We start from the raw sequence: 12254 nt of genomic DNA, 5'->3' as shown, positions 1-12254 counted from the left end.
TAATTCCACAGAGCCGTCTAGTGGCTGGAGCCTGCAACTACATCGTGACAGTTGACATAAGAAAATTGAATGGAATATATTGACATTAGAGTTTACAATATAGCTGGATAAAATGTATACAGTCTACCCCTGTTAATTTGAAGTAATTTATTACTGGAAAAAAACTCTTCTTTATTAACTCAAAATATGGCATTTATATAAAACAACACAGGTGATGTTTTTGCTCACAAAAATGCCAATTAACAGATAATTCAAATGAAGTAACTTTAAATTAAGAGGAGTAGACTGTATAAAGATTTTGATTATGTTCAAAATTAAAAAATATTGATTGAAAGAAAATAGAATGAAAAAATTCAAAATAAAAAGATTAATAATGGAACAAAAAAGTATTTAAAACCATAATCAAGCCGTAACTTTCCATGATTCTAAGATGGCTCCAAGAAAACAACAATAGACTTGGGAGGCAATTTTCCTGGCTTCCCTCTGTTGTGGCGCTAGGCAGGACAAGTGCACCTGAACTGTGCTGCACCTTTCTAGGCCTAGGTGCGTTGGAATTTCTTGTCTCAGGCCACGAACATGGCTTGGGGGGCGCCTGCAGTTTAGGCCTGCCCCTGCTGCGCCTAACATAGGAAAAACTGGGCCGAATGAAGGAGCATAGCTGCTGGCTGCCGGCCTCAGGGTTTTCTGGCTGCTCGGCACCCTCACAATGTCCAGTTTGAGGGAAGTTCTCCCCGTTCAAGCCCACCACCAGCTTCTTCGGGTCCCCTTGTATCACATTGACAGGAAGGTGAGGTGAGAGGCTGAGCTCGCTCCCTCCTGCTTCATTTGCAGCTATAAGTTGGGGCTGAGCCTCTTGCAGGTTCAGCTTTGCTCTACCCTGGGGTGAAGTCCGTGGAATCCAGGGGCAGCGTAGAGAGTGCAGAGACCTTGTGAAATGGATCTGTGCCTCCTTTTCCCTGACCATTGCACCTGAAGATTGGGCGTTCCTGGGGGCAAAGATCAGGAAAATTGGCTCCTCAAAGTTTTTCTTAAATTATGGAACCAAAGAGTTGGAAATTAGCACCAGTCATTGTGTGTCTAATCCTTGATCAGTAGCTCATAAAAACAATGGTCAATCCCAGATTAACTCCAAATTCTCATTGATTTAATATCAGGGTTAAGGAATGTATCGAGTTGGTTTGACTGTATTATATCTAGTCCATGCCATGCTGTTAACTTTCATTTTCAAAGATGAAATTTCAATTTGAATTTTGTTTTTCCTCCTCTTCCCCCACCTCCCCACCAAGATATTGATGTATGTCGATAAGAAAGTTGTTACAGGCAATCAGTACAAAAACCGTATAGGTTTCGTGCATTCGATGTCGAGCAGTGATGTCTCCATTTATATCAACAACACCAATTTGGCTGATTCAGGTCGCTACACTTGCACAGTCGTCACTTCGAGTCCAGAATCAATGATCGTCGGAGGAACCAACCTCTCCGTGCTGAGTATGTATTATGTTGCGGTCTGTCATTAAAAGGCCAATGATCAGGATTAGTGAATTATTTATAACTTTGATGGTGATCATTAAGCACCAATTGCAAGGTCAAGGACTTCATTAAGCGCCTTCTGTAAATATGCCTGTTCTTTTATGTCTTGACATTTACTACAAAAGTTTGTTCTAATTCTACTCAAAATTTCCTGGGCCGTTTTATTGAGAGACCTCTGGCAGTCCCTTTAAGGACTGCTCAACGCCTGGAACAAGTAGGAAGAGTGCATATGGTGCACAATCCACCCATTTGCACCTGAATTTTACAATTGGGGTCGTACAGCCAGCGTAGGACCTCGAATTGCATATATAAGCAGCCTTATGTCTTTTTCAGGTGGATGGGCTGCTCGCCCATTTACGGGCCTGCCTGAATATTTCATCGGGCGGGCCGTGGGCTACAAATGGGCAGCGGAGGTGCACCTCTGCTCACCCCCTCTCCCCCCGTCCACAAATTTCAACTGCTGGCCGCCCATTTTTTCAGGAGCAAAATGGACAGCCATGAGTTGAATTTTTCCTCCAGTGTATTTCTATCATTAATGCCATAACAATGCCAGGAATCCTCAGGGGATCGATTTACACTCCTCGGCCCGGATTTTTATTTTAAGTTTCGTGCCCTTTTCCTGAGCTGCCCCGGAGACAGCTGGCCACACTCCATACTGCAGGCGTCCAAAGCCTGCAGTGACAGGTTTTTTCCACCCCCCCCCCCCACCTCGATAGCTCATCGGGAACTAATTTTGAAAAGGAATTGTTACGTCATTATGCCCTTCATTAACAAATAGGGCCCATGAATTTAGCAGTGGGACCAATGCCTGTGCAGGTTGGGCACAGGCTGTCCCACTACTAAATTGGTATGCTTTGCGCCTGTTTTACGCCCAGACAATGGGTGCAGTGCACACCAATTTTTACCCCTCTATCTTTGCTAACCTTGGTTGCCTATTGCCCCCGTGGTCCATTTGGAGACGGTCAATTTGGCAATCATGAAATCTAAAGCAAGTGCTCCCTCAAATATTTACTGGGTAAATGGGCTTTGTGGTGTGGCACTGAACCATACGTGTGAGAAGATGCAAGATCTGATTCCCAGTTTATGTTGAGTTACAAGATGGCACAATGTAGAGACAGGTGAGGAAGGCCATTGAGCTCATCACAGTTCATCTGTACAGAAAGACCCGTGAGCCCTTTTCCCTCAAACACACACAATGAGTTGTTAGAACTGACCCCAGCACTGGGTTAAGGAGGAGAAAAATGAAATAGGGTCCCGGCTCCTGATTGTAGAAAGGGTGACAGATGTGGATTATCCACACGTGGCCTCTTTAAAATGAGCAATATGATTTGCTCTTTAATGTGCTAGATTACCATTAAAAACTGCATTTTGAAGCAGTTCATCCATTCGTTGACTGAGGACTGAGGGTTGAACCTAGTGACTCCTGCTGGAAAGTGTGTGAGTATAGGCTTCTCGTGAGGACAGGATTGGACTTGGCTATGATGCTTTTATCATGGTCAGATAGCCTGCTGACATATGGACGGCTATTTGGGACAGGTGCTGAAAGGCTGCAGTGGATGTAGAACCATACCCAGTAAGAGTGGGGCTGAAATTCATGGTGCCCCATTCCACCGCTGGTAGTGTGGTGTGGTGGGACTACCTAACCACGAACTGGGAAAGCCAAATCCTGGTGACAGAGCAATTTTAATATTTAGGGCAAGCAGGGTCCAACTGAGGCACCTACCTCAAGTACCCGTTAGAAAATGAGAGTGGCATCTATGACCCTCCAACAGGGGGAGACTCTTATTATGCTGAGGGGGACATAAAACAATGCTTTAATTTTTTTCACTGGGAATCGATGGTCTGTAACTGGAGGTAATCGATCCTTACTGGGAACGGTCACATCAGCTCTGCAACTTCTTAGGGGCCTTTGGAAGGCCCAGTACAAACCCACAGGGGAGCTGAATATTCCCATTAACTACATATTGTTCTCTTCTTTCCGCAAACTCCCCTTCCTCCTCAATCCTGGATGATCCTACAGAACGTAATCCAGAATGTCCTGTTCCCCAGCTTGAGAATGGGTGATGGCAGGAGAGAGTAAATTAGGACAAAATATAGAAGTTAACACAAGGAAACACTTACCTCCCTTTGTCTTCTGTAGACTGTCATTCATAGAGTCCCATATTGAGCAACACTGTGGGCAAAAGCAGCAGTTCGTATTGATTCATTCGAATGCAAATGAAATAGATTGATTTCAGAAAATAACATTTTGGGATATAGTATATGAGTAATTTGAGACATGACATGTGGTAAGTGTACCAGGCTTGGGAGGAAAAAGGGGTCTTTGGACCTGTGGTTCCCAAAGCTCTCCACCACTGGGATTTTCCTTGTGTCATTTTTGGGCCTGTTGTAGACTAATTGATAGAGATTGATTGCTATGATTAGCTAACAACTCCATTATTGTTGCATCATGCCACTACCAGGATGGTAGAAGGTGAATTAGGTGGACCTTGGTCTTTTTTTGTCTAGCAATTCCTATGTCCCTATGAAAGATCGGAGCGTCCACTCTGAGCACTGTAGCAATAGCAATATTTTGTAAATCAATATGCACCTTTTATTGTAAACAAATTAGTCCTTTTAAGAAGTATAATGAAGATTATAATCTAGCTTTTGAACAGCTACCTCACCTAATTTGTATTCAACTTTCCTTCTTGTGTCTTACTCAGTTCCACCCTCCACTCCGAAGTGTAGCATTAATGGAAACCGATATGTTGGCAGCAATGCCACATTAACCTGTCGCTCAGCAAATGGCAGACCAGTCCCCAACTACACATGGCAACGGATTACTCCCAAGCCGCAGTTCTTCTTTTTTGCAGCCCACAGTAAGTAGGAGAAACTGAAGTGCTTTTATTCTGTGAGTGATGTAGAATTGGTTATTTCCAGCTGAATTTTCATGGGTAAATCAGAAGGCTCCTAAAGCTAGAAGTTTCCTACATTACAACAGCAACAATACAAAAAGTACTTCATTGGCTGTAAAGCGCTTTGGGATGTCTTTAGGTCATGAAAGTCACTATATAAATGCAAATCTTTCTTTCTTTCTTAGAGGTTGTGGGTATCCTCATGTGCGCTGGAAGAGGGTCCTGTAGTGTTCAGGTCATGTATTGTTCCTGTGCTGTTTTAAGAACATAAGAAATAGGAGCAGGAGTAGGCCATACAGCCCCTCAAGCCTGCTGTGCCATTCAATACGATCATGGCTGAACTCTACTTTCCCGCCCCATCCCCATATCTCTTGATTCCCTTAGTGTCCAAAAATTGTGTATATTCCCAAATCAGCATTTCTATTGGCAGGGATGTCCTGTTTTAATCGCTTAATCCTCAACAGGACATTTCATAGAATCATAGAATCCTGCAGCACAGAAGGAGGCCATTCAGCCTATTGTGTTTGTGCTGGCTCTTTGACAGAACTATCCAATTAGTCCCACTCCCCTGCTCTTTCCCCATAGCTCTACAAATTTTCCTTTTCAAGTATATATCCAATTCCCTTTATAAAGTTACTATTGAATCTGCTTCCACCATCCTTTCAAATGTAAACAATCTTACAACACCAGGTTATAGTCCAACAATTTTATTTGAAAATCACAAGCTTTCGGAGGCTTCCTCCTTCGTCAGGTGAATGTCAGGAAATCCTTGAACGTTTCGCATTTATAGTCAGAGAACAATACCTGGTGATTACAGATAATCTTTCCAACTGCCCGTTGTCAAGGCAATCAAAGTGTTCAGACAGAGAGGTGTTACCTACAGGACCACCGAATATACAAAAGGCCAGAACACAAAACAGAGAGAGAGAGGGAGAAACATCCGAAAGGAAGAGAAAGACAGAAAATGACCCGTTGTATTAAAAACAGATAACTTTTGTTCGCTGGTGGGGTTACACGTAGCGTGACATGAACCCAAGATCCCGGTTGAGGCCGTCCTCATGGGTGCGGAACTTGGCTATCAATTTCTGCTCGACGATTTTGCGTCGTCATGTGTCTCGAAGGCCGCCTTGGAGTACGCTTACCCGAAGGTCGGTGGCTGAATGTCCTTGACTGCTGAAGTGTTCCCCGACTGGGAGGGAACCCTCCTGTCTGGCGATTGTTGCGTGGTGTCCGTTCATCCGTTGTCGCAGTGTCTGCATGGTCTCGCCAATGTACCATACTCCGGGGCATCCTTTCCTGCAACGTATGAGGTAGACAACGTTGGCCGAGTCACAGGAGTATGAACCATGTACCTGGTGGGTGGTGTCCTCTCGTGTGATGGTGGTATCTGTGTCGATGATCTGGCATGTCTTGCAGAGGTTGCCGTGGCAGGGTTGTGTGGTGTCGTGGACGCTGTTCTCCTGAAAGCTGGGTTAGTGATCAGAAAACCTACCCTGATAATGAAGTGGCATTAGTTGGAATCTGATAATAAATCCCTAAGATCAAGGGATGGTTCTCAGGATCTTCCTAATTTGTATGGTTGAGCACAAAATCACTGAGGGGAGTCATTTCTTCTGATTTTATCTTGGAGAAATAAATCGATTTCCTCCTTCCATGGACATCTTGCATCTCCCATTTCTTGCAACTCCCAACTCTTGCAGCTCCCACCTCTTACAGTTCCCATCCATGTGTAGCATATAAGCACAGGAGTGTGTTGTCATGTTGTGTGAGAGGTCTTGGACTTTTTGGTCATCTGGGTATCAGTCAAGTGTGGAAATCTATTCCCATGCCTAAAATCTCCAGACTAAACTAGTGAGAAATCCACATATATACAGCTTACTTTTGCCTAAACTTGATTGAGTTTTTGATGAGGTAACAGAAAGGGTTGATGAGGACAATACAGTTGATGTGGTGAATATGGACTTCCAAAAGGCGTTTGATAAAGTGCCACATAATAGGCTTGTCAGCAAAATTGAAGCCCATGGAATAAAAGGGGCAGTGGTAGCATGGATACGAAATTGGCTAAGTGACAGGAAACAGAGAGTTGTGGTGAAAGTTGTTTTTCGGACTGGAGGAAGGTATACAGTGATGTTCCCCAGGGGTCGGTACTAGGACCATTGCTTTTTTTGATATATATTAATGGCTTGGACTTGGGTGCACAGGGCACAATTTCAAAATTTGCCGATGACACACCTTGGAAGTGTAGTAAACAGCGAGGAGGATAGTAATACACTTCAAGAGGACATAAACAGGCTAGTGGAATGGGCAGACACATGGCAGGTGAAATTTAATGCAGAGAAGTGTGAAGTGACACATTTTGGCAGGAAGAATGAGGAGAGGCAATATAAACTAAATAGTACAATTCTAAAGGGACTGCAGTAACAGAGAGATCTGGAGGTATATGTGCACAAATCTCTGAAGGTGGCAGGACAGATTGAGAAAGCGGTTAAAAAAGCATACGGCATCCTGGGCTTTATAAATAGAGACATAGAGTACAAAAGCAAGGAAGTTATATTAAACCTTTAGAAAACACTGGTTCGTCCACAGTTGGAGTATTGAATCCAATTCTGGGCACTGCACTTTAGGAAGGATGTGAAGGCCTTAGAGAGGGTGCAGAAAAGATTTACCAAAATGGTTCCATGGATGAGGGACTTCAGTTACGTGGATAGACTGGAGGAACTGGGTTGTTCTCCTTGGAGCAGAGAAGGTTAAGAGGAGATTTGACAGAAGTGTTCAAGATCATGAATGGTTTAGATAAAGTAAATAGAGAGAAACTGTTCCCATTGGCGGAAGGGGCAAGGACCAGAGGACACAGATTTAAGGTGATTGGCAAAAGAACCAAAGACGACATGAGGAAAACCTTTTTTACGCAGCGAGTAGTTATGATCTGGAATGCACTGCCTGAAAGGGTGGTGGAAGCAGATTGAATCGTGGCTTTCAAAAACAAATTGGATAAATACTTGAAGGAAAAGAATTTGCAGGGCTATGGGGAAAGAGTGAGGGAATGGGACTAACTGCATTGCTCTTACAAAGAGAGCCGGCACAGGCTCGATGGGCCAAATGGCTTCCTTCTATGCTGTAACCATTCTATGATTCTATGATTCTAATATGAAGTGCGGGGCTTCTCTGGGAGGGATACACCACACTTGCCTATGTCTGGAGAACTTAGGTGCAGCGGGGCAAGAGTGAAGTTTATTCAGCGAAAACACACAGCTTACAAGCACAGAGCACTTGTATGCTTCATGTCACCTGTCCAGCTAGGACCCCCTATCTTTTAGTGCATTGGCTTGCAGAGTTTTATGGAGCTGAGTGGGAAGAATCCCAGCCTAAAGAAACTGGGTTACTCCTTCAGATTCCATAAATGAAAGAGTCTGGCTGATCGGTTATCAATAGCACCCTGGAGTACTGTGGGCTTGCCTAGTTCAGGGGCTGGATTACTGAATCTGCCACAGAAGGTTCAAGTCTCCCATTGCTAGACTTCTCATCATGGAGAGCATATACCTTACCACCCCTCACCCCTACATTCCAGATGATAATCAATGGACAACTGGGATCGAGTCCTTGCTTGGTGAACAGCAGGTAACAGGAACTCTTCCTGAGTGTCATGGTGGCAAGAAAACTCAAAACATAAAAGGTGTGGTCTGAAGAGGTTCCACATCAGCTATTTTATGTACTCTTTTTTTTAAATGACAGTTCCAAAAGCCTTCACTTTATATTTTCCAGTTAACTTAATATCCATATGAATGCTATAATGTAGTGTGGTATTTAGGGAGGCTAAAGTTTTAGGTTGATATGATATCAAAGGATTGCTCATGGTTGATTGAACCAGTACACCTGGCCAGGAACTTCCTGGTCCATCTTAAGCTCAGTTTGATGAAGGAAGAGGGTAACAGTGTTCATGACCTGTTGGACTTTCTTCATGGTCCTTGACAATGCACCACTAATATTAAAACCTGTGAACCTGAAAGTGACTCTGTGCACCTTTCTTAGGGGGAAGATGGACTAATTTTATAAAATCTATCCTCTTTGTGTCAAGGGATGTCTGTGAAGGGGAATAAAACGTTTTTCTGCTTTGGTCAGCAAAAAGTACATTTTCCTCCACTTGCTAATATTAGCAGGGTAATCTGCTTTGTTCACTAAAACTAGCAACTGAAGGGGAATAGATCCATTGGTGGCAGCATCTAGTACTCCCAGGTCAGATATGTCGCAGGCCAGATGTACGGCAAACTTCCCGTTACTCTTTGCCAACTATGGACTTTAACCGCAACCTTAGAGCGCCCCCTACTGCATCAGTGTGAATTTTCTATTTCCTAAATCAGACATTTGTGAGCGAGACTGAATTTAGGGACAAACGATGAGTAGATTTTATTTTTTGCGCTCTGGGTTCATACTCACTCATGATTCCTTAAATACCAGCAGAGGCAGAGAAGACTTTCATACTATATTTTCAACACAGGCCCCAGGGATGAAAAGACAGTTTGGTAATTCACTGCATTGCATGGCTTTTCTGCATCTTTTCTTCCTTGTCTGCATTGACACAAAATAGCTGAAAATGGACAAAATGGGACATGGGAGGTATGTCAACTTTGTACGTTGAGGTATAGAAAACAACTGTACAACCAACATTTTGAATCTTAGTGCCCTCTGACTTGAGATACATCTCAAGATTTAACACAAACAAATGGTCAATGGAGCATTTGCTGGAGCTTGGTATAAACGGCTTGAAAAAGATTTCCCAACTGTATTTAATTAAGAGATAATGTCAGTGACTCCATCAGCCAAATATATCATCTAAAAGTTCACCTGAATTAAATAAGGACTAAATAAATCTATGTTCCCAAATGTTGAAGTGTTTCTATAGGTTCTGAAATGGCTTTGGTAAACAGCATTTGGGCTTTACCCAAGCATCCTCACTGGAGCCTTCACTGAGAAATTTAGCTTTCAGCCGTACGAACATACGAATACGAAATTGGTGGTCAGGAAAAGATCAGCTGGTCAATCGAGTCTGTCCCACACAAACATGACGCCCGCAGCATCATGATTAGGTAGCCATATACCCACCAGCACACAAGCCTACCTGCCTACCTGCTCACCATCAGTCATGTAATCTCCTGGGAGAGGCAAAAAAACAGAAAAAAACCACAAGGCCATTCAGGGAGAAAAATTAATTCAGAGGACCATTGAAGACCGATTAGGACTATTGAAGGCATCCATTCAGCTTGAGTGTTCTTGAAGTTGCTTCTTGGGTTACCACTGTAACTGGACCTGAAATAAAAACTGGTTCTGATTAAAGGGGCATGTTATTAGGAAATTTGAATTAGAAATACAGTGAAACCTCCATCAAAATGAAGGGGACCTCTTGGTGGATAACAGAAATTGGCAGATAATTAATACCCCATAGTTTGGTCTTACATATATGGTACACCAATTCCCTTGGCACGGGAATAAAGACAAATCCAATAGAAATAACATTAACCGAATTTAGTCTTTCTTGGACTGTGTCGTTAGTTTATGTTAGACAAGAAGTGATTGATGTTAGTGACTGTGTAATTAGAATCATAGAAAGGTTATAGCACGGAAGGAGGCCATTCAGCCCAACGAGTCCGCGCTGGCTCTATGCAAGAACAATCCAGCTAGTCCCACTCCCCTGCCCTATTCCCGTAGTCCTGCAAATTTTTTCCTTTCAAGTACTTATCCAGTTCCCTTTTGAAGGCCATGATTGAATCTGCCTCCACCACCCCCTCGGGCAGTGCATTCCAGATCCTAACCACTCACTGCGTAAAAAAGTTTTTCCTCATGTCACCTTTAGTTCTTTTGCCATTAGGTGCCATCTGTAGCAAGGCTTTGCTCTTCAAAGCTGTCATCTGCATACTACTTGGGCAGATGGATTAAACCAGCTGTAGGACTTTAGGCAAAGGAAAAGATGTTGTCACTATCGTAACGTTAAAAAGATTTGCATTTATATGGTGCCTTACTACATCACTTCAAAATATCTGAGCGCTTCAAATGGAACGAGTTACTTTGAAGTGTCGTGACTTATTATGTAGGCAGATGTGGTGTCCATTTTGCACACAGCAAGATCTGACTACTTAATCTGCTTCTGGTAATGTTGGTTGAGGGAGGAATGTAAATGCAAACAATAAAAATCTCACTTTTCAGAAGGTTTTGCACAAAGCTGAAAATTGTTTATGTGTTGTGTTTCAGTACAATGCTTCAGATGTATAGAGCCCCTCTATTAAACATGGAGTCGCTCCATCAGTATCCTGCTTTTAAAAATAAACCTAGTACAGACTTATGAATGTTTCCTTTTCCTTGTCTATTTTAGATGATTTTCAAAAGATTTTTTTTAAATTTAAGCTGATGCTGGCTCAGAGCCTGAGAGGGTTAGGGAGTGGAATCAACCTGCACAATTGATGCTGATGTACCCATGATTAATGACTTCCACTGTTAATGCAGCTCCCTCACAGTATGGTGCTGTGTCTCCTCCCAGAGAGCTCCTCTAATGAGCTCATCAGTTGCTCTTTAAGTATATTTCAAAAAATAACCTACAAAAAAAACCCCCGAAGGGGTTCTTCAGGTTAACTATTAGAATTTTTAATGGGATGTTGATGGCAAGCGTCTCTCTTTGGTCTGCAATGCTCCTTAAGGAACCAGTTACAGTCTATGAAAGAACATAAAGACTTGCATTTATATAGCACAATTCACGACCTCAGGGCGTCCCAAAGCATGTTACAGCCAATGATGTACTTTTGAAGTGTAATTATTGTTGTAATGCAGGAAACGCGGCAGCCAATTTGTGCACAACAAACTCCCACAGCCAGCTATGTGATAATGACCAGATAATAAAATGTATCCATTTTTTCCCTAATGCTCAGCACAGTAGTATTAGAAAACAATGCTAATTCTGTAGTTCTGAAGAATGCTTTCACTGACAGACCATTGGCATTCAATGCATATACTGACATTTTTTCTTAGTTAGGTTTTGTATCAGGCTGCTTTGATAGCAACCTGATGTAAATCTCCAACTTCCTAGTCCAGATCTGTGCCAATACCAAGGTATCGGAATATTTACTGTGACATGCAATGAGAGTAAAAACCTCCAGGTGTTTGAACAAGATACTGCTGAACAGTTAAGTTGCAAGTTCATGATAACCGTGAATTTGGAGCTAGGATATAAAAGGGCTGTAGCACAGATATACAGATCTCACTTTGCTGGGTTAACTGTCACACACAGTGGTAGAAGAACTTTGTAAAAATTGGGGATCAGTTTATGCTTGGATCAGGAATTCTGTAAATTGGAGCGATTTGGGAAGTGTTTTCGAATTCTCTGCTTGGCAAAGAATTTTGGATAGATCCACTATAGGTTTACCTAGAGTTGAACATGATGGGTGAAAACAGTATGAGCTGGTTTATTGGAATTCTGTACAATACGAAGTAATGGAGGGGTGTAGGATCAGTTCCTGGTGAGTTTGTAATGGAAAGACGTATCCCTAACACAGATTATGGGAGCCGATTTAGGAACATAGGAACAGGTATAAGCCATTCAGCCCCTCGAGCCTGTTTTGCTATTCAATTAAATCATGGCTGATCTGTATCTTAACTCCATCTACCCACTTTAGTTCCCTAACCCTTAGTACCCTTACCTGACAAAAATCTATCAATCTCAGTTTTGAAATTTTCAATTGACCCCCAGCCTCAACAGCTTTTTGAGGGAGAGAGTTCCAGATTTCCACTACCCTTTGCTTTGTGACATCATCCCTAAATAGTCTAGCACTAATTTTAAGGTTA

General features: G+C 42.6%; 1 protein-coding gene across 1 annotated transcript in view; it reads left to right on the top strand.

Moving 5' to 3' along the window:
* The window catches only part of esama (endothelial cell adhesion molecule a), a 116996-nt gene that overhangs the window by 88730 nt on the left and 16012 nt on the right, over positions 1-12254 (top strand). The window contains exons 3-4 of the mRNA XM_067971046.1: positions 1287-1488; positions 4236-4391. Coding sequence (XP_067827147.1) covers positions 1287-1488; positions 4236-4391 — 358 coding nt within the window. The remainder of the gene's footprint in view (positions 1-1286; positions 1489-4235; positions 4392-12254) is intronic.

Source organism: Heptranchias perlo, chromosome 33, assembly GCF_035084215.1.
Source record: "Heptranchias perlo isolate sHepPer1 chromosome 33, sHepPer1.hap1, whole genome shotgun sequence".
Classification (NCBI taxonomy): domain Eukaryota; kingdom Metazoa; phylum Chordata; class Chondrichthyes; order Hexanchiformes; family Hexanchidae; genus Heptranchias; species Heptranchias perlo.
Note: the sequence above shows the minus strand (reverse complement) of the source record. Positions and strands in the feature narration are given on the sequence as shown.